Source organism: Coregonus clupeaformis, chromosome 30 (genome assembly GCF_020615455.1).
Source record: "Coregonus clupeaformis isolate EN_2021a chromosome 30, ASM2061545v1, whole genome shotgun sequence".
Taxonomy (NCBI): Eukaryota; Metazoa; Chordata; class Actinopteri; order Salmoniformes; family Salmonidae; genus Coregonus; species Coregonus clupeaformis.
In genome coordinates, this window is record NC_059221.1 from 49,018,388 (window position 1) to 49,042,126 (window position 23,739).

The window sequence follows — 23,739 nt, forward strand, 5'->3', positions numbered from 1 at the left end:
GGCTTTAGTACAACAGAGTCAAGGTATTGGAGTGGCCATCACAAAGCCCTGACCTCAATCCTATAGAAAATGTGTGGGCAGAACTGAAAAAGCGTGTGCGAGCAAGGAGGCCTACAAACCTGACTCAGTTACACCAGCTCTGTCAGGAGGAACGGGCCAACATTCACCCAACTTATTGTGGGAAGCTTGTGGAAGGCTACCCGAAACGTTTGACCCAAGTTAAACAATTTAAAGGCAATGCTACCAAATACTAATTGAGTGTATGTAAACTTCTGACCCACTGGGAATGTGATGAAAGAAATAAAAGCTGAAATAAATCATTCTCTCTACTATTATTCTGACATTTCACATTCTTAAAATAGGGTGGTGATCCTAACTGACCTAAAACAGGGAATTTTTACTAGGATTAAATGTCAGGAATTGTGAAAAACTGAGTTTAAAAGTATTTGGCTAAGGTATACGTAAACTTCCGACTTCAACTGTACATGTTGAACTTCCATCCAAACGTAGTTGGAAGAGAGCAGAGTTGGAGAGACTTAAAATGTCTCTTGAGGTACGTTTTATAGCATAACTTTTAGGAGTGGGACGGATTTCAAACGGAGACATATGGGTAATCAATATTAATTTCTAGGCAATGTAGTAAACTATAGCCTAATCATATTTAGGAAGTACATTTCCTTAGAAAGATAGCTGCTCCGCCAATAGGCTATAGACCTCTCTATTTAATTACATGCACACCTGATCTCGCATGTATGGCTACTGAACTTCAAGCAGCAGCAAGAATGATGACAGCGGACACTTGCACTTTCTCTGAGCTAGGTTTTGCATATAGGTTATAGCCTACCTTTTAGGAGGACGATTTGCAGGCAGAGACAAATAAATGGGCAGCCTAATAAATATTTATTGAAAACTAAAAGGTGCAACACTCACTCACCATGGTAGCCTGTGCTCGTGTTGCGTCTTTTCCTTTTCAATTAAGATGACGTTTTTTGATTGCACCTCGACTCACGTTGGTTGAACGCCCTCCACTTATTTCCCATTATCAATATTTATTTACAGACACCGTAGTAAACTATAGTCTAATCATATTTAAGTTAATTTCCTTGGAAAGATGACTGCCACATAATTCCCCTGCCCATGCATAGGCAGCCTACTCTATTTCAATGAGACTACATCTATACTGAACAAAAACGCAACAATTTCAAAGATTTTACGGTTCATAGAAGGAAATCAGTCAATTGAAATAAATAAATTAGGCCTTAATCTATGGATTTCACATTATTGGGCAGGGGCGCAGCCATGGGCGGGCCTGGGAGGGCATAGGCCCACCCACTGGGGAGCCAGGCCCAACCAATCAGAATTTGTTTTTCCGCACGAAAGGGCTTTATTACAGACAGAAATACTCCTAACCCCCGGCTGGCACAGTTACACGTGGTCTGGGGTTGAGGCACATTGGACATACTGCCAAATTCTCTAAAATGATGTTGGATGCGGCTTATGGTAGAGAAAGGATCATTCGATTCTCTGGCAACAGCTCTGTTGGACATTCCAGCAGTCAGCATGCCAATTGCACGCTCCCTCAAAACTTGAGACATCTGTGGCATTGTGTTGCATGACAACTGCACATTTTAGAGTGGCCTTTTTATTGTCCCCAGCACAAGGTGCACCTGTGTAATGATCATGCTGTTTAATCAGTTTCTTGGTATGCCACACCTGTCAGGTGGATGGATTATATTGGCAAAGGAGAAATGCTCACTAACAGGGATGTAAACAAATTTGTGCACAATATTTGAGAAAAATAAGCTTTTTGTGCATATGGAATATTTGGGACAACACATTACATTTTGTATTTATATTTTTGTTCAGTATACTAGGCACACCTTATCTCGCACGCCCAACTAGGACAGGTAGGCTATTGAACTTGAAGCAGCGAATTCCGAGTGTGAATAATGCGACACAGATGGTGCTTTTAATACAATAGGTAGGACTAGGCTAACGCATTGCAAAGCAGAAAGACGACTGTTCACAAAATAATCTGCGGGACAAAAACATTTTTCCATCCCAAAGTTGATTTATGACCACCGGCTCCCACCCGCAGCATGAAAAATGCCGACCGCGCCACAATGATCTCTGTCGGGACCCGCAGGCAGGCGCTCTCTCTACCCTGATGCACACACACAATATATTTCAGTTTGGAAACAGCCAAACCGATGTTAGCAAAGCTGCACTGCTAGCCGCAACTTCTTCTAACACTTCAAAATAAGTTTGGTAGCGTCAATACTTGAAGGTAGTTATTTTTTGCAATAAAAATTCTAATTGTGGAATGCTCTGATACTTCCTATGTTTACCGGTCAGTTTTGCTGACATCTGGAAAGCAATGCGCGCCGTAATGCCTGCCGAATGTGGATGACGTCATCACTGGAAAATAGAGATGCTGTGGCCAGATAAGGAAATAGCTCCAGTTCTAACAATTCCAGCAGTATGCACGTAAAACAAAAATCCCTGCTAACTCCACCAACTACCGAATTTAGTTTGAAGTGTTTTCGTGAAGCTTTGCTAACATTGGTTCGGCTGTTTCCACTCATGAAAACTGACGATGCTGGTGTCCAATCAAAAACGCATATTTTGACCAATTGTGTAGATTCTCCTCTAAGAAAACCTAACGTCTCTATCGTAATCCGTTTAAAAGTTATTGGAGTTTTTACCTTGTAGGATGGCCAAGATTAGGGTGACTAAATCAAGAGGCCAGAGAAAAAAAAGTGCTAAAAAGATATTGGAAATAGCATTGTGTGAGCGAGGCTGGATGCAGTGCAAGAATTAAGACAAAATGACAGGCTCTCCTGTTGAACTCATCTTTCTTTTTCGAATCCGGAGGACATAAAACAATAGAGGTGAAGGCGATTTTCAGACATCACATTTTCATATTTTAGTATAAGCCTTTCATATGAATGCGAAATTCCTGTTATTCTTCCGTAGATTGCTCAGAAAAACCAGCGTATCTCTGTGAAATGTCAACGGAGCACACCGCAACCATTTTATTTTCAAAAGCCTTTTACATTCAATTCTGCTCGTGTCATGTTAATTTAGCTTTTTACGACCGGCAGAAACAACTTTGCAGAAGATGTAAAATCCTCAAAAGTCACTGCAAGAAGGGGCACTGCTCTGTCAACAGAGCGCGCTGCGTATTATCGGATGTATTAGGTTACGAAATCTGACTTTTTGGATATATGTTAATGATATGTTAGAGACCCCACTGAGCGAGTTAGAATATGAAGAATCATATTTGTCTTGGTAAAACGTATTTTATAACATAAGGACTATAACTCCAGGCTGTAGCCATATGTTAATAATGGATTATTGTTGACTCTGTCACCATGGGCCTTCAGACAACTCAAGGTATTTAAGGGTAATGTGACCCAAATATAGATTTGGCATTTACTATCCCTTTAAAATCTCCCAGTTTTGACCCCACCCAGTAGGTGGCGGCTTTTTGGTGTAGTCCGTCGATAAAACCTCAAAGAAGAAGACGTAAACAGAAGTGAACCGTGACCAAAAACTATTTCCACGTTTGCGTTTTTATTGTTGTCATTTAGACGTTTATTAACACCCTGGAACTCAAAATATGACTAATTTAACGACACAGCATCACACACTTACCCCAGGTATTCTTTAATTCGCGTTGGAGACTTGGTTGATAAATGTTATCAAGGTAATGCTAGCTAGCTAGCTGCTAAAGTTACCTAACAATGGACATGGTTTTTCACACTCAAATAGCCTCCATTATGGAGGTATTAGCGAATGCAGCCGTGGCAGAGATTTGTAAACTCGTAGACGACGACTATGCAGTGTTTCGTTTGGAAATTTCTCAAAGCAAGAAAGAAAACTGGGCATTGCGGAGGAAACTACAGCTACTGGAACTGAAGAAGGTGGCACGGGAGCGCGCAGAGAGGACAATGCGAGAGCGCGCCATCGCCAGTCGTCCCAGTAGTGTCAAGATCCTCGACCGATACAGAGGAATGGCAAGAGGTACATTTGCAGAAGGCTGCGGGGCCTGTCATCCTCTGCACATGTGACTTTAGATGTGTTAACCAGAATTGGGTCTTGGTCAGTTTTTTGGATAGTATGCAATAGCCTAATTCCCTTGATTACTTAGGCTATCTTGGACAGTAGTTAACCTAACCACCTTATTTTCCCCCAATCACTCTCTTGGATGAATTACATCTCACTGGAGGTCAAGGTAGCTTTGTGAAGCCGGCGGGACACAATACATGGAGAGATGACCAACCAATCACTGTTGATGAGGAGAGTGGAACCTCAACCCAGCACATTATCGTGATAGAGGTTAGTGTAATAGTATTACATCAAAATTACAGTACATAAAATGTGGCCAGTTTATTTCAGAAAGGCTCTCCTCAGCTATTCACTTACTTACATGTACATCCTCATGTATCTGCCATAGGGGAGCTTGTGTGACTTCTTTATGACATCGTTACCCAATTATACTCAATACCGTCAATAACCTCCCCTCTTCTTGTCAGTCTGTAGATGCAGAGGTTGCAGGTCCTGGGGTCAAGCTGGAGAGGTCTGAAGGAGAGGAGGACCCCACCACCGCCCCAGCGCGCCCAGGACCCGACGCAGCATCACGGAGGTCGGTGGAACGCTGAATGCCGTCCTCAAGTCAGAGACAGACACCAATAATTTAACGGGTCTGGGGCGACTGGGCTATCCACCTGCTCCCACTCAGAATATTTACTTTATGGTAACCCAAGCCCAAAGACGGATCTGTCCCATCAGGACTCAGGTGACATGTTAAAGACTGGCAATGATCCGTCCTGTTCATACACTATAGAGATGATACCTGGTGACAAGCCTGTCGGATTAGATACACAGACTGGATCTGTCTAGAGGGGGACTGGAACCAGTACAGTAGTAGTGTATACTCTGAAGGGTGCATAGATAAGAAAGGGGAGGTTATAGTGGTAGATGAGTTGACTGTGAAACTGGAGGGTGACGCTCCTCTGACATGGAATGCAGACGAGACTCACTTAGGAGAAGGACACTCTCAGGGCAACACCAGTGACTTCTTAGACTACAGGGAAAGCTTAAAGACCAATCTAACTGTCGCAACCCACTCCCCTTCACACACGCTCAGGGATCGCAACCCACTGTCCACGCCGATGGCACCTTCGGATTCACAATACCTTTTCGATCAGGTATTGAACTCAAAGGATCAAAGGGCCAAGGCACAGGGAGGGGGGAGCCACATCAGGAAATACTAAAGAGAAACGGTTCCTCTGCATGTTCTGTAACAAAGGCTTCAGCAGCTCCCAGAAGGTGGAGATCCACCAGAGGGTCCACACAGGGGTGAAACCCTTCAGCTGTACCCAGTGTCATATGCGCTTCACCCAGGCTGGTGACCTGAAGAGGCACCAGAGGGTCCACACAGGAGTGAAACCCTTCAGCTGTACCCAGTGTCACATGAGCTTTGCCCAGGCTGGCAACCTGAAGAGGCACCAGAGGGTCCACACAGGGGAGAAATCCTACAGCAACCCCCCAGTGTGAGAAGAAGTTCTCCCACTTGCACCAACTGAACATGCACCTGAAAGTCCATATGGGAGAAAGGCCGTCGCCTGTACGCACTACGGGAAGAGGTTCTCAGAGGATACACCAGCAGAAAAAACATTCCACGCAATGACCTATAAATTAACCATTCCACTCGATTGCTTCTGGCGTTTAAATCAAACCCTGCATTAAAGACAAAGATACATGTTAATTGTTGTCAGCAGAAAAGATCCACAGATGCTTTTGGAATAACGAGAGTAACAGATTAGTGTTGAATATTCCTGGGTAGAATATTGCATTCAGACGTGTGCTATATAAGCCTAAAAGTCTGTTACATATTGTGTTTGTACTGTGTAGGCTATATGATGTTGACAAATACCTATTTCTTTAATTTTTTCATGCAGATATTTTGTTGACGTGTGTGTGGGTTTTATATGGTGTATTTAAAACATAAAAAAAAAAAAAAAAATCACCTTTATTTAACCAGGTAAGCCAGTTGAGAACAAGTTCTCATTTACAACTGCGACCTGGCCAAGATAAAGCAAAGCAGTGTGATAAAAACAACAACGCAGTTACATATAGGGTAAACCAAACAAAGTCAAAAATAGAAAATATATATACAGTGTGTGCGAATGTAGTAAGTTATGGAGGTAGTAAGTTATATTTGTAAGTCGCTCTGGATAAGAGCGTCTGCTAAATGACGTAAATGTAAATGTAAGGCAATAAATAGGCCATAGTGCAAAATAGTTACAATTTCGTATTAACACTGGAATGATAGATGTGCAAAAGATGATGTGCAAATAGAGATACTGGGGTGCAAATTAGCAAAAATAAATAACGATATGGGGATGAGGTAGTTGGGTGGGCTAATTTCAGAATGGATGTGTACAGGTGCAGTGATCGGTAAGATGCTCTGACAACTGACGCTTAAAGTTAGTGAGGGAGATAAGTCTCCAGCTTCAGAGATTTTTGCAGTTCGTTTCAGTCATTGGCAGCAGAGAACTGGAAGGAATGGCGGCCAAAGGTGGTGTTGGCTTTGGGGATGACCAGTGAGATATACCTGCTGGAGCGCAGACTACGGGTGGGTGTTGCTATGGTGACCAGTGAGCTAAGGTAAGACTGGGATTTGCATAGCAGTGATTTATAGATGACCTGGAGCCAGTGGGTTTGGCAACGAATATGTAGTGAGGGCCAGCCAACAAGAGTGTACAGGTCACAATGGTGGGTAGTATATGGGGCTTTGGTGGCAAAACGGATGGCACTGTGATAGAGTACATCCAATTTGCTGAGTAGAGTGTTGGAGGCTATTTTGTAAATGACATCGCCGAAGTCAAGGATCGGTAGGATAGTCAGTTTTACGAGGGCATGTTTGGCAGCATGAGTGAAGGAGGCTTTGTTGCGAAATAGGAAGCCGATTCTAGATGTAACTTTTGATTGGAGATGCTTAATGTGAGTCTGGAAGGAGAGTTTACAGTCTAACCAGACACCTAGGTATTTGTAGTTGTCCACATACTCTAGGTCAGACCTGCCGAGAGTAGTGATTCTAGTCGGGTGGGCGGGTGCAAGCAGCGTTCGGTTGAAGAGCATGCATTTAGTTTTACTAGTGTTTAAGAGCCGTTGGTGGCTACGGAAGGAGTGTTGTATGGCGTTGAAGCTCGTTTGGAGGTTTGTTAACACAGTGTCCAATGAAGGGCCAGATGTATACAAAATGGTGTCGTCCGCATAGAGGTGGATCCAAGCTTCACCAGCAGCAAGAGCAACATCATTGATATACACAGAGAATAGAGTCGGCCCGAGAATTGAACCCTGTGGCACCCCCATAGAGACGGCCATAGGTCCAGACAACAGGCCCTCCGATTTGACACATTGAACTCTATCTGAGAAGTAGTTGGTGAACCAGGTGAGGCAGTCATTAGTGAAACCAAGGCTATTTAGTCTGCCAATAAGAATGCGGTGGTTGACAGAGTCGAAAGCCTTGGCCAGGTCGATGAAGACGGGCTGCGCAGTATTGTCTTTTTATCGATCGCGGTTATAATATCGTTTAGGACCTTGAGCGTGGCTGAGGTGCACCCATGACCAGCTCGGAAACCGGATTGCATAGCGGAGAAGGTACGGTGGGATTCGAAATGGTCGGTGATCTGTTTGTTAACTTGGCTTTCAAATACTTTGAAAGGCAGGGCAGGATGGATATAGGTCTGTAACAGTTTGGATCTAGAGTGTCACCCCCTTTGAAGAGGGCATGGGCAAGTTGCAGCGGAGGGTGCAGAGCTGGTGGCCGGGGTAGTGGTAGCCAGGTGGAAAGCATGGCCAGCCGTAGCAAATTGCTTGTTGAAATTCTCGATTATTGTAGATTTATCGGTGGTGACAGTGTTTCCTAGCCTCAGTGCAGTTGGGAGGAGGTGCTCTTATTTTCAAAGGACTTTAGTGTCCCAAAACTTTTTGGAGTTAGTGCTACAGGATGCACATTTCTGTTTGAAAAAGCTAGCCATTGCTTTCCTAACTGATTGTGTATATTGGTTCCTGACTTCCCTGAAAAGTTGCATATCGTGGGGGCTGTTCGATGCTAATGCAGTACGCCACAGGATGTTTTTGTGCTGGTCAAGGGCAGTCAAGTCTGAGGAGAACCAGGGGCTATATCTGTTCTTAGTTCTGAATTTTTTGAATGGTGCATGCTTATTTAAGATTGAGAGGAAAGCACTTTTGAAGAACATCCAGGCATCCTCTACTGACGGAATGAAGTCAATATCCATCCAGGATACCCGGGCCAGGTCAATTAGAAAAGCCTGCTCGCTAAGTGTTTTAGGGAGCATTTGACAGTGATGAGGGGTGGTCGTTTTGACCACGGACCCATTACAGACGCAGGCAATAAGGCAGTGATCGCTGAGATCCTGGTTGAAGACAGCGGAGGTGTATTTAGAGGGTAAATTTGTCAGGATGATATGAGGGTGCCCATGTTTACAGATTTAGGGTTGTACCTGGTAGGTTCGTTGATAATTTGTGTGAGATTGAGGGCATCTAGTTAAGATTGTAGGTTGGCCGGGGTGTTAAGCATATCCCAGTTTAGGTCACCAAGCAGTACGAACTCTGAGGATAGATGGGGGGCAATCAGCTCAAACTGTTTGGGCACAGACCTGGATAGTATGAAAGAGCTCTGCAGGCTCTCTCTACAGTAGATTGCAACCCCACCCCCTTTGGCAGTTCTATCGAGACGGAAAATGTTGTAGTTGGGGATGGACATTTCTGAATTTTTGGCAGCCTTCCTAAGCCAGGATTCAGACACTGCTAGGACATCAGGGTTGGCGAGTGTGCTAACGCAGTGAATAACTCAAATTTAGGGAGGAGGCTTCGGATGTTAACGTGCAAGAAACCAATGCTTTTACGGTTACAGAAGTAAACAAATGATAACGCCTGGGGAGTAGGAGTGATACTGGGGGCTACAGGGGTTAACCCTCTACATCACCAGAGGAACAGAGGAGGAGTAGAATAAGGATACGGCTAAAGGCTTTAAGTACTGGTCTTCTAGTGCGTTGGGTACAGAGAAAAAAAGGGGCAGGTTTCCGGGCGTTGTAGAATACATTCAGGGCATTATATACAGAAAAGGATATGGAAGGATATGAGTACAGTGGAGGTAAACCTAAGCGTTGGGTAACGATGAAAGAGATGGCACCACTGGAGGCACCGATCGAGTCGGTCTCCGCGTGTATGGGGGGTGGGACAAAGGAGCCATCTATGCAGGTTGAGCTGGGCTGGGGGATCTACAGTGAAATAGTACAATAAGAAATAACCAAAACAGCAATAAGCAAGGCATATTGAAATGGGAGAGAGGCATAAAGCAATCATGTGTTATTCGAGAGCTAAGACAACAGCTGGTAATGGCGACAAAGTTTGGGTTGAGGCTAAACATAAACAGGATGCGGTACTGTATAAAGGAACAGTCCAGCAGGCATCAGCTGTATAGCTGAGTTATCATAAGGTCCGGTGAACAGCAATAGGAGAGTTCGGAGGTAGTTTGGGGGCTGCTATAGCACTAGCGAGCAAGAGACCACGGCTAGTGTGTGCTAGCGGGCCGGGGCTAGCAGATGGATCTTCGTGGTCGACGTCGTAACGGAAAACCTGTTGTAATCAAATCAGACGATTTCGTCGGCAGACCAGTCGTGTTGGATCGGCGGGGCTCCGTGTCAACACTAGGAGGTCCCGTCCAGTTGACAGAGAGGTAGATAGCCGGGAGAAGGGCCTGGCTCGTGGCTAGCTCGAGGCTGATTAGCCAACAACAACGTCCATTTGATTGCAGCTATCTAGCTACGATAATCCAGTGTTAAAGGTCCAGTGAATCAGTGATTCCGGCAGAAAAACCTATATGTTCTGGGTCGATAACGCGCTGTGCAGACAGTGCAGATTGCGGATAATAGTCCAGGCTAGAGCTGGCTGGTAGGTAGTGCAGGACAATGGTGAGAAACCGCTAGCGGTGGCTAATGGCAAGTAGCTAGTTAGCTGGCTACTCCCGTCCGGTAGACAGAGAGGTAGATAGCCGGGATATGGCCCTGGCTCAAGGCTAACTGGTGCTTGCTTCCAGGGGGCAGTGGTGATTAGCCAAACAGCAACATCCAATTCGGTTGCGGCTAGCTAGTTGCGATCCGGTGTTAATGTCCAGTGATTCAGTTATTCCGGCAGAAAATCCGATGTTCTGGGTGAAAACTGCTAACGGTGGCTAATAGCAAGTAGCTAGTTAGCTGGCTAGCTGGTATCAACTGGAGATTCTAGATAAAAGGTAAGTCAATAATATAATCCGTTCCACATTGAGTGAGGCGGGTTGCAGGAAAGTATATTTTGTAGAAGGATGAAAAGTGTGATAGGGAAATATGTACAAAAAATACAGAGAACTGGCTATTTACACAGACACACAACAAAGAACACGACCGCACTGCTATGCCATCTTGGATTCAATGTTTGTTTACTAAACACAAAATAGGACTTTTCATTAATTGAGATTATGTTTAGTGTATCACATCTGATCTCACCCTATTCTGAAAACACCAGGCAGTGCTTTATAACCAATATGCCTTCCAGCCAATTAGAGTGCTTGAGTGGACATTTGGACTCTGGCTCCACCCACTCTAGCTCAGTGTTTTAGTCGTTGACAGAAGACCAAGTTTTCAGTGTTTATTCTAAAAGTGTTGTGCGTTCATCTGCAATAAACCACAAGATCACATCTGATGTAAAATGTGTGTGGGTTTAACGTGTGGTGGTAAGCAAGAGAATAAAACACTGGATATGGACATGTCTGCCTGGTTGTTGCCGGACCGCCTGTAGGGGACAGACCTAAGTAGAGTCAGCATTAAGTTACTAGCGGATGAGGCAGCTAGCAGTTTTTACAATACACACACTAAATATACCTACACATACCCACACACTAACAAACACCTAATGTACACGTCAAAATAGTTTAGTCAGGTTTGCCCGATAATTACTTTTGACTTATCATACCTGACTTGTTTTTTACCCATATCATATTAATGTCCACCATGATGGGTTTAACAACAATTAAGTAATTCTGTAACTACAGTATAGGACTCAAACGTAGTGGGGATGGGTAAACACTCCATGTTGATAGTGTGTTTAGTATCTGTGTGTGTACGTACCTGAGGGAGTGTATGTCTGTGTAATCTGTATCACCTCTCTCTTCCAGGAGGAGGGTCCAGAGGTGCTGCTGGTAAAGGAGGAGGGGTGTGAGGAGGGTCTGGGAACCCTGAGGAGACAATGGTCATGGAGAACAACCAGACTACACCTCCTCCTGAACCTACAGAGGAACCAGCTGAACAGCACAGGACCACACACAGTCTCACTGAGGTGAGCCCACTGTGAACTACTGTCTGAATGGTATTAGGTCAGGGCCCGTATCCACAAAGCCTCTCAGAGTAGGAGTGCTGATCTAGGATCAGTTTAGCCTTTAAAATCATAATGAATAAGATTATTTGGAAAGATCCTAGATTAGCACTCCTACTCTGAAAGGCCTTGTGGATACGGGCCCAGATCTTGATGAATTTTGTCTTAAGTGTATGAATTATCAAACCATTAAAGTGTCAAGTAAGCATTGACCTACTGAGTGGACTAAAGATGGCGGAGCAAGGTAAGGGAGACATACATATACAGAACATAATAGATATACTTCAATGGGAATAGTGATGCACCTGGCTATTTTCTCTTCATTCATCAAATCAATACAACTTATGTTTACATACTAAAACACACGTTATAATGTATGAACTTGACCAGGTAATTGACCAAAAACTCCATATGTAGAGTTTTCTCTGCCATGTTTGTAAAGTCTATTTTGTAACCTCTTCCTGCAGGTGGTTGGCTGGAGGCTAACAGATGAGGGGACGTCGTCACTGAGCAGGCCAGCACCAGAAACAGACAGTGGAACACAAAACAACATCCGAACTTAGTCTCCATGACAACAGACTGGCTGAGACCAGGGGTAGGTGTAGATTTGTCCGCGGGGACGGGGTATGTGGCGGGAGAGAACAACAGACACAGATTCGGCTAGCAATGCTCTGTCCTGCTCCTATAGTTGGGATTCAGAGAGACTGACGGCGCCTCAGGTTAACCTCCCCCTAACAGGTACTGCCTTCAGCCTGCCTTCTATAGGATCTATCAACTGGAACATGGACCCTGCCACAACAAACTCCCCTGGCCTTCGTCCTCCTCACATTCTCTTTATGTTAAACTAGACCTCAGACAGTGACAGTGTCAACACTAAATGTCAACACAAGCCCATTGTCAAATGAGAGTAGTAGAGATGGAATCAGTGGCAGTGCTTGTTCTGGGGGAAAGCCTTCAGTTTCCCCAAAAGGTGGAGATCCACCAGAGAGTGCACACAGGGGTGAAATCCCTAAAGCTGTACCCAGGGTCACATGTGCTTTGCCCAGTCTGGGCACCTGAAGAGGCACCACAGGGTCCACAAAGAGGTTCTCCCACCAGCACCAGCTGAAGATGCACCTGAAGGTCCAAATGGGAGAGAGGCCGTTCGCCTGTACGGCAAGAGGTTCTCAGAGAGGAGCTACCTCAGGATACACCAGCAGAAAAATGCACAAAGTCCATGTATAGAGTGTAGTGATATGTAATGTAGGACTAGTTAGTTTGTAGTTAAGTCTGTTAGTTTTAGATGTTCTAGGGAACTGGATGAGGTGAACTGAGGAAAGAATGAGTATGTTGAGGCAGAGTAGATGATATCGTGATGGTTGGTGTGATGGCGTCTGTGAAAATGCTTAATTGATGGGTCCAACCTTAACCTGACTGCATGTCCCTTTAGGTTGATGCTGATGTTTTATAATGAGGAAATGATAGTGCCTTAATTAATGTTTCCTTGGCATGAAGTAGTGAAGCTGTGTGTAATTTAATGTTAAACCTTAAATTCATTTTATCAAAGTGATGGTACCAGATTGACAGAAAAAGTGTTACCATAGTGAGAAATGTTATTCTACTTGTCACATCATTTTGTGCAATAAAATGTCATTGTAATGCCATTTTGTTTTAATTAAATACGAGATTGACTCTGTGCTGACTGACTTGGTTATTTTTTTATCATTGCAGGGACAGAGTTTTGACATTTAAAAAAAAATCCAATGGCTCCATATTGTTAGGTACTTCAATCAGTGTTAGAGATGGGCTTGACTATGGTTGACATTTTATAATATGTCATGTTTCTGCGTACCGTAAAGAGTTTCTTATATAAACCTTTATGCTTTTCTGTACAATCTTTGTTTGCAGTCTGCAGTCAATGAAGACCTGCTGGTGGGAGAGACTGGACCTCAGAAGCAGCTAGTCGCAAACCCTGGCCCTGGATCAGAACTGTGGATCATGAGCCATCGCTCTTCCTTCCCGAGTCGGAACCAGGACCCAACCGCGAGGGACAACGACTTCACCACAACCACTACATAGAACACAACCAGCGGACAGAACAACCTCAGTCCTGGTGGTCATCAGAGAGACAGAGGCTCCAGTCAGGGATCCAGTCTGCAGCCCAGACCCTTCTCTTCACAGTCTCAGTGCAGGGATGGAGCAGGGCCTGGGGCTGATAGGAACAGGAGGGTCTATCGCTATGATACAAACACCACAGTATCCATGATGGACAGAGCAGGTCACACTGGGCTTCAGCCTTCACAGAGAGTGGTGGAGAGCCTCCTGGTGGTAGTCTTTCAGGAAGTCTGTCTTCTCCTTCAGGATCCAGTCACCTACTGAGAGTTCATAGAAGGGCCTGGACCTGGGTCTAACCTTCCTCAGCTGCCTCAAGGAGAGGCTTTTCAAGTGCAAACTATGTTTAAAAGAGTCTCTCCTTCCTGAGTAGCCTTATCAGACATAGGAGTGTCCACAATGGGAATAAATCGTAGCAGTGTGGCTTGAGATGTACGCAGGGGATATCTGGGAACCATTCTTTAGCTGTTATATATATATAGTTATCATGTGAAGTGTTTTGGGGTAACCCTTTGTTAACTTGTCATTTGTAAATAACTGTTTTTATAGAGACAGTAAACATAGGCTATAACAAGTAAGTAGCCTTGCACAAACCTCATCTCCTGTTTCTGTAGCTTGAGGCAGCTTGATGTACAAGTACACCCACTGGACAAGACGCTAGTCTATTGCAGGGCCTTACCCCAAATCTATCTCCTTAATGCTGAGTGCCAAGCGGAGACGCATCAGGGCCCATTTTTACAGTCTTTGGTATGACTCGGCCAGGGATTGACTCACAACCTTCTAATCTCAGGGCAGACACTAACCACAAGGCCACTGAGTCGGTCAGACTATAACAAGGACAGTTGAATATTTACCTTACTGAGGTAAAGTGATGTTATTTTCTACTCTATTCTTGCTAACACACTGTTCTTTATAAACACGTCTGCTCAGCTTAAAATATACTGATCATAGGGTATTTGATGTGTTATGTAATAAGCAGTACCATATTTCAAAGAACAGCACGCACACCTTTTTCATTTAACTAACGTTACACCCTTCCATCTATGACGCCAACCAATAAGATCCTTTCTCTTAGGTAAACGGAAGGGAACGGGGACCAAGAACGAGTTCGACGTTAGCGTTTTATTATCTAGACGTTTATTAACACACTGGAACTCAAAATATGACTCATTTAACTGCACAGCATCACATACTTACCTCAGGTAGTCTTTAATTCGCGCTGGAGACAGGAATTGGTTGATTTATGTTATCTTGGTAGATAACGCTAGCTAGTTAACTGCTAACAATGGCTAACGAAATGGGTTTTCACACTCAAATAGCCTCTGTCATGGAGGTGCTAGCGAATGCAGCCGTGGCAGAGCTCTGTAAACTCGTAGACGACGACTATGCAGTGTTTCGTTTGGAAATAACTCAAAGCCAGAAAGAAAACAGGGCATTGCGGAGGAAACTACAGCTACTGGAACTGAAGGTGGCACGGGAGCGCGCAGAGAGGACAACGCGAGAACGCGTTCTCGCCAGTCGTTCTAGTAGTGTCAACATCCAGGACCGATACAGAGGAATGACAAGAGGTACATTTTTCAGAAGGCTACGGGGCCTGTCGCCCCATTCCCCTCTGCGCATTTGTTCAGATGTGTTACAAAATTGGGTCTTAGTCAGTTTTTGGATAGTATATCATACTTCTCCTGATTACTTGGCTATCTTGCACATATTTTTTCATTTAACCAGCCAGGTCAATTAAGAACAAATTAATCTTGCACAAAGATTATTTACCGAATTTCCCATTGTCATACTCAATTAAAAAAAAGTAATGCATGGAACATAATCAAAAAAATGTAAATAATCAATTAATAAATATCAACAAGCTATGAGAAGTGTTACCTTACATCCAGGGCTGGATTACCTAACTGGCACGCAAGAGCTCTATTTTCATTTTATCTGACCAAAGCACAGGTTCCAATCCAAGTGCCAATGCCATTAAGCAAACTCCAGGCATTTACATTTGTTGGTAGTCAGATTAATCAGGCTGTAATACACAATTAATTGGTATATACAGCCTGAAACTAACAGGGATGGGCATTGACATTTGACTGTTGGAGTGTTCCCATGATTTTTTTCTGAGTACCGGTACTCAAATGAGGGGGAAAAAAATATATGTTTAGAACATAAGGCCCGCACTGGAAAAAAATTGTGCATTTATCTATATGCCAACAGATCGCAACAATGCCTAATTTATCATAACCATTACAGATAACAAATCCTAATTGCTCACATTCAGTCATTTAAAAAGCAAGCGCCATTTAAGATTAATTTATTGAAACCGTAATATCAACGGGTAGTAACTGGATTGTTCTCCACCCTCCCCTGATTCAGAATATACAATTTTCATTGTCCTGGCATATTTGGTTCAAATGCTATTGACGATGAAAATGAATATCCAATATAAAACTAATTTTACCTCGGTGCCAAACTGAACCATATACCTACCAGCTCTCTAGAAAGTAGTGTAAACAATACTTTAATGCCTATATTTTGTCTCAAATTTCGAGCAGCTGACGGACAAACTGCACAAACAGCTGCTAGAGTAAGTTTAAATGTATAGTATGTACATTTACACAATTGTGCAGGCATTAGTTTCAGGCTGTATATACCAATTAATTGTGAATTACAGCCTAATTAATCAGACTAATTTGTTGGATGACATGAAATAGAGCTCTATGGCCACGCACACCAGTGGTGGGTTTGGCGTCGAAATGACAATGCATGACCAGAAAAGAACCACATACCCTACTGTAAAATATGGTGGTGGATCTTTGGTTCTGGGGGCCCTTTAAGGTCAACGGCATCATGGACTTTACCCAGTACCAGGATATTTGAGCCAAAAACCTGATTGCCTCTGCCAGGAGGCTGAAACTTGGCCGCAAGTGGATCTTCCAGGAAGACAATAACTCCAAGCCCACATCAAAATACACAAAGAAATGGTTAATTGGCTACAAAATCAAGTCTCTGGACTTGAAACACATTGAAAACCTGTGGTTTGAATTGAAGAGGGCAGTCCATAAGCACAGACAAAGGATATCAAGGATCTGGAAGGATTCTGTATGGAAGAACAGTCTAAGGTCCCTCCCAATGTGTTCCTCAACTCATAAAACATTTTTTTAAAGGCTCCGTGCTGTTATCCTTGCAAGGTGAGGTATTGAAAACAGGGGTGTCAATAATTTAGACCCTTACCTTTTTTAGATTTTTTAAAAACTTGTTAAACAAAATCTCTTACTCTGAGCAATTGTATTAGTATAAAATAATATAATGTATACCTTTATATTTTAGCTCATCTTTATCAAGGGTGTGAATAATTACGGATCCCACTGTAGGTGCCCCAGGTCCCCAGATGTGGTAGTCCGGTTACATCCTTGCCAATTGTAGACGGTGTCAATAGTGTACAATATTGTGTTGAGCTTTGACAGTAGTACCTAACTTAACCACCCCCTTTTCCCCAAATCACTCTCTTAGGTGAAGGACATCTCACTGGAGGCCACAGGAGTTTTGTGAAGCCAGCGGGACACAACGCGTGGAGAGATGACCAACCCATAGCTATAGATGAGGGGAGTGGAACCTCAACCCAGCATGTTATCGTGATAGAGGTTAGTGTCATAGTGTAACAAAGTAAATTATAGTACATCAAATGTGGCCCGTTTATTTCAGAAAGGCTCCCCTCAGCTATTCACTCATGTACATCCTTATTTATCTGCCATAGGGGAGTTTGTGAGACTTCCCTACGACATTGTTGTACAATTTAACTCATGTACCGATAATAACCTTGTCTCTTCTTGTGTCAGTCTGCAGATGCCGAGGCTAGAGGTCCTGGGGTCAAGCAAGAGAGGTCTGAAGGAGAGGACCTACGACACAGCAGAGACATCCAGACTGGAGCAGCGGCTGGAATGGCGCCCTCTTCAGTCACGGGGGACCTCGCCACCTCGCCCCAGCCCCGATGCAGCATCACGGAGGTCAGTGGAACGCCGAACACCGTCTTCAAGTCAGAGACAGACACAGAGACTTTAACTGTAACACAAAGGCTTTTACACACAGGATCTGACCAAATATCAGACCCAGAGAGACTGGGGCTGGGGGCCACTGGGCTGTCCTCCTGCTCCCCAGCTCAGAGTGTTTACTTTACGTTAACCCGAGCCTGAGGGCGATTCAATCCCATCGGGACCCGGCAACTTGCCCTTGGTTTTAGAGACACAGACTGATCTGTCTGGAGAGGACTGGAACCAGTATAGTAGTAGTGTATAGGATCCACACAGGGGTAAAATCCTTCAGCTGTACCCAGTGTCTTATGCGCTTTGCCCAAACTGGCCACCTGCAGAGGCATCAGGGGTCCACACAGAGGAGAAACCTTACAGCTGCCCCCAGTGTGAGAAGAGGTTCTTCCACCAGCACCATCTGAATATGTACCTCTAGCTCCACACGGGAGAAAGGCCATTCTCCTGTACGGGAAGAGGATCTCAGAGAGGAGCTAGCTCAGGATACACCAGCAGAAAAACCATTCCACTCTATAACATAAACCACGTTTCCATCCACAGTTTTAATGTGAGTAAAGTCATACTGAATAAATAAAAAAATCACGGCAGCTGTGATGGAAACAAGAAGTTTCGGTACAATTTATAAATGCCGACAGATAATTTGTTAGTACGACATGGTGGGGATCTTTTTGCATCTGTAAAATTAATTATGCGAGAAAGGGTGGTGGAAACGCCTTTATGTGCAAATGTTGATATAGTAACCATCATATCGAAGTAAACTTGGAGTCACGCGATGACATGGTGTGTGGTCCTCCCAGTACGACTGGGGAAACCATGCAGTTTATTAGGGTACAGATTAAATAACTTATAAACTTCACAGGGTGGTGAAAGTGCACAGTGATCTTGATGCTCATTTTTAAAGAAATATTAAAAGGTCTTATTCTGGTGACATGATGATCGATGCTTGACTGCTGTTTGACAAATAAAAAATATTCTCGCTCTTATCCATAATAATCTCATTAAGTAGACTAGCCTCCTGCACTGTATCTGCAAACTGTTGGCTAGAGCGCAGGTGCCAAGACCAGAGTAGGCACATTTGAAAATGTGATGGAAACACATTGAACTTTAGATTTTTATTCGGTACATGAAAACGTAAGCGAAAATGTACATTTCGTGTGCACTACCTCATCACACACAGATTTGTATCTGCAACAAGTCAGTTTGGTGGAAACACACCACTGGTGGGAAAATGCGCATATTTACTTTATGTAGATTTTTGAATATTCGATTGAAAATCTGTCGTCAATTAAATGGAAACCTAGCTATAGAAAGTAACCATTCCACTCGATAGCTTCTTATGTTTAGATCAAACCCTGCATTAAAGACTAAGATTTATTTTCATTGTTGTCAGCAGAAAAGATCCACCGATACATTTGGAATAACGGAGTAACATATTTCAGTGTTGAAAATTCCTGGGTAGAATATTGCATCCAGACATTGTGTGATATAAACTCAGCAAAAAAGAAACGTCCCTTTTTCAGGACCCTGTCTTTCAAAGATAATTCATAAAAATCCAAATAACTTCACAGATCTTCATTGTAAAGGGTTTAAACACTGTTTCCCATGCTTGTTCAATTAACCATAAACAATTAATGAACATCCACCTGTGGAATGGTCGTTAAGACACTAACATCTTACAGACGGTAGGCATTTAAGTTATGAAAACTTAGGACACTAAAGAGGCCTTTCTACTGACTCTGAAAAACACCAAAAGAAAGATGCCCAGGGTCCCTGCTCATCTGCATGAACGTGCATTAGATGTGGCCAGGGCAATACATTGCAATGTCCGTACTGTGAGATGCCTAAGACTGCGCTACAGGGAGACAGGACGGACAGCTGATCGGCCCTCGCAGTGGCAGACCACGTGTAACAACACCTGCACAGGATCGGTACATCCGAACATCACACCTGCGGGACAGGTACAGGATGGCAACAACAACTGCCCGAGTTACACCAGGAACGCACAATCCCTCCATCAGTGCTCAGACTGTCCGCAATAGGCTGAGAGAGGCTGGACTGAGGGCTTGTATGCCTGTTGTAAGGCAGGTCCTCACCAGACATCACCGGCAACAACGTCGCCTATGGGCACAAACCCACCGTTGATGGACCAGACAGGACTGGCAAAAAGTGCTCTTCACTGACGAGTCGCGGTTTTGTCTCACCAGGGGTGATGGTCGGATTCGTTTATCGTCGATGGAATGAGCGTTACACTGAGGCCTGTACTCTGGAGCGGGATCGATTTGGAGGTGGAGGGTCCGTCATGGTCTGGGGCGGTGTGTCACAGCATCATCGGACTGAGCTTGTTGTCATTGCAGGCAATCTCAATGCTGTGCATTACAGGGAAGACATCCTCCCTCCCTCATGTGGTACCCTTCCTGCAGGCTCATCCTGACATGACCCTCCAGCATGACAATGCCACCAGCCATACTGCTCGTTCTGTGCGTGATTTCCGCAAGACAGGGAATGTCAGTGTTCTGCCATGGCCACGCGAAGAGCCCGGATCTCAATCCCATTGAGCAACGTCTGGGACCTGTAGGATCGGAGGGTGAGGCCTAGGGCCATTCCCCCCCAGAAATGTCAGGGAACTTGCAGGTGCCTTGGTGGAAGAGTGGGGTAACATCTCACAGCAAGAACTGGCAAATCTGGTGCAGTCCATGAGGAGGAGATGCACTGCAGTACTTAATGCAGCTGGTGGCCACACCAGATACTGACTGTTACTGTTACTTTTGATTTTGACCCCCCTTTGTTCAGGGACACATTATTAAATTTCTGTTAGTCACATGTCTGTGGAACTTGTTCAGTTTATGTCTCAGTTGTTGAATCTGGTTATGTTCATACAAATATTTACACATGTTAAGTTTGCTGAAAATAAACGCAGTTGACAGTGAGAGGACGTTTCTTTTTTTGCTGAGTTTATAAGGCATATAGAAGCCTAAAAAGTATTACATAGTGTTTGTACTGTATGTAGGATGTATGATGCGTTTAACTACTTCCATTCAACTACTTAATTATATATACTGTATATAAGGCATATACAATGCGGTCCTAAATTAGACACACTTGATAAAGATGAACAATAATGATTTTTTGTTCAGTATAGTATTTTTCCCTGATCTTTATCAAGGTTGCCAATGATTTTGCAGTTACATTTGCATGTACAGGAATTTGACTCTGTGAAATCGTATATTTACATTTAAGTCATTTAGCAGACGCTCTTATCCAGAGCGACTTACAAATTGTATAGGACTCAGACATAGTGGGATGGGTAAAGACTATGTTAAAAGTGTGTTTATTATCTGTGTGTGCATACTTGAGGGAGTGTATGTCTGTGTAATCTGCATCACCTGTCTCTTCCAGGAGGAGGAGGAGGGTCCAGAGGTGCTGCTGATGAAGGTGGAGGGGTGTGAGGAGGGTCTGGAGAACCCTGAGGGGACCATGGTCATGGAGGACAACCAGACTACACCACCTCCTGAACCCACAGAGGAACCAGCTGAGCAACACAGGACCACACACAGTCTCACTGAGGTGAGCCCACTGTGAACTACTGTCTGAATGGTAGTAGGTCAGGTCCCGTATCCACAAAGCCTCTCAGAGTATCAGTGATGATCTAGGATATCATCTTATTCATTACTATCTAAAAGGGAAAACTGATCCTAGATCAGCACTCCTGCTCTGAGACTCTTTGTGGATACTGACCCAGGTCTTGATTCGTTTTGTCTTAAGTGTGGGACCATGCCTTTCGAATGATCAAACCATTAAAGAGTGTCAATTAATCAAATCGACTAACATGTTTGCATAGTACTCATAGCAATCCCTCTTTGCCCAATCAGAATATGCTCCAAAGCAGGGTGCTCATATCAAATTTCCTGATCCAACATCCTCTCTCTCTGTATCTCTTACAGTCAGTAGACATGGAGGATGGGAAGCCTGATCTGCTGCTAGTCAAAGAGGAGACAATAGAAGATGGACCAGAGAGCATTGATCTGCTGAGTGGACTAAAGATGGGGGAGCAAGGTAAGGGAGAAATACATATAGCCTACATACAGGAATAGATATTCAATGGGAATAGTGATGCACCTGGCTATTATTATTTATTTATTTTCTTCATTCATAAAATGAAATCAATACAACGTATGTTTAGTTACATTATAATGTGTGTGTTTTAGTATGAACTTGACCAGGTAATTGACTCAACTCTAGATATGGAGTTTTTTCTCTGCCATGTTTGTTGTCTTTTTTGCAGGTGGTTGGCTAGAGGCTAACAGAGGAGACTGGGCAGCCATCTTAGATTTCCAGACCCAGACCGGTGTAGCCAAGGGCCCAGGGGATATCATCACTGAGCAGGTCAGGACCAGAGGCGACATAGTGGAGGTCAGTGGATGGGACAGTGCCCTCAACTCTGGGCTGGGGAACAACACTGTTAACCACAACCAGAAACAGACAGTCGAACACAAAACAACAAACAAACGTAGTCTCCATGACAACAGACTTGCTGAGACCAGGGCGAGGTGTAGATTTGCTCCGCGGGGACAGGAAGGTGTCCGTATGCAGCGGGAGAGAACAGACACAGACTCGGCTAGCGATGCTCCGTCCTGCTCCTATAGTTGTGATTCAGAGGGGCTGATGGCGCCTCAGGTTAACCCCCTAACAGGTGCTGCCTTCAGCCTGCCTTCTATAGGATCTATCAACTGGAACATGGACCCTGCGACAACACAGACACTCCCTGGCCTTCATCCTCCTCACACTCTCCTAATGTTAAACCAGACCTCAGACAATGCCAGTGCCTCAACACTAAATGGCAACACAAGCCCATTGACAAATGACAGTAGTAGAGACAGAATCAGTAAAGGTGGCAGCGCCAAAGAGAAGCGCTTCCCGTGTTCATTCTGTGGGAAGGCCTTCAGTTTCCCCAAACAGGTGGAGATCCACCAGAGGATGCACACGGGGGAGAAACCGTTCGGCTGCCACCTGTGCCGGGCCACTTTCTCTGACTCTTCTAACCTGAAGAGGCACCAGAGGATGCACACGGGGGAGAAACCATTCAGCTGCCACCTGTGCCAGGCCAATTTCTCCCACTCGTTCAACCTGAAAAGGCACCAGAGGGTCCACACAGAGGAGAAATCCTACAGCTTCCCCAGTGTCAGAAGAAGTTCTCCCACCAGCACCAGCAGAAGATGTACCTGAAGGTCCACACGGGAGAGAGGCCGTTCACCTGCACACACCGCGGGATGAGGTTCTCAGAGAGGAGCAACCTCAGGATACACCAACAGAAAATGCACACGGCCCATGAATAGAGTATAGCGATATGTAATGTAGTACTAGTTAGTTAGTTTGTTTGTAGTTAATTCTGTTGGTTTTGGATGTAGTAGGGAACTGGATGAGGTGAACTGAGGAAAGAATGAGTATGATGAGGCAGAGTAGATGATATGGTGATGGTTGGTGTGATGGCGTCTGTAAAAATGCTTAATTGATGGGTCCAACCTTAACCTGACTGCATGTCCCTTTAGGTTGATACTGGTGTTTTATAGTGAGATAATGATAGTGCCTTAATTCATGTTTACTTGACAAGAAGTAGTGAAGATGTGTGTAATGTAATGTTGTACCTTTTCTAAAGTATTCAAACCTATTTTATCAAAGCGAGGGTACCAGATTTACAGAAAATGTAAAGTGTTACCATAGTGAGAAGTTATTCTACATGTCATGTATCGTTTTAAATAAATAAAAGTACTGTACTTCACGTTATGTGAGTGTATGACCATTTTGTTGAAATTAAATACAAAATTGACTCTGTGCTGACTGACTTGGTTATTTTTGTATCATTGCAGGGACTGAGTTTCCCTTATCTCAGTCGAACCAAAACATTATACTCAATTCTTGAATCAACACATATGGCCAATGGCGCCATAATGTTAGGTACTTCAATCAGTGTTGGGCTTGACCGTGGTAAAATTTTTATGATATCATGTTTCTGTGTGTACAGCAAAGAATTTCGAACATACCCCAACCAAAAGCTAGGGATAGATGGCAGTATTTGCGCAAAACTGAAACCGCGAACAACCGCATTCAACCACAGCAAGGTGACCAGGAACATGGAGAAGTACAAACAGACCAGCTACGACCTCCG

At 44.1% G+C, this 23,739-nt stretch overlaps 1 protein-coding gene, 1 long non-coding RNA gene and 1 pseudogene across 2 annotated transcripts; all 3 read left to right on the forward strand.

Annotated features, from left to right (window-relative positions):
- The first annotated feature begins 3,782 nt into the window (after positions 1-3,782).
- Positions 3,783-23,471, forward strand: LOC123481359 (annotated as a pseudogene).
- On the forward strand, positions 5,256-5,621 carry LOC123482312 (protein krueppel-like). Its single transcript, XM_045209622.1, has one exon. It carries the CDS (start codon positions 5,299-5,301, stop codon positions 5,560-5,562), a length of 264 nt encoding a protein of 87 aa, XP_045065557.1. The 5' UTR covers positions 5,256-5,298; the 3' UTR covers positions 5,563-5,621.
- Positions 11,368-13,617, forward strand: LOC123482314. Its single transcript, XR_006657667.1, has 3 exons — positions 11,368-11,409; positions 11,913-12,040; positions 13,333-13,617. It is a non-coding gene; the product is annotated as an uncharacterized LOC123482314 (long non-coding RNA).
- Positions 23,472-23,739: the final 268 nt, after the last annotated feature.

Coding starts and splice junctions, on each gene's coding strand:
- LOC123482312 (XM_045209622.1), top strand. CDS start 5,299: ATGTTCTGTAACAAAGGCTTCAGCAGCTCCCAGAAGGTGGAGATCCAC.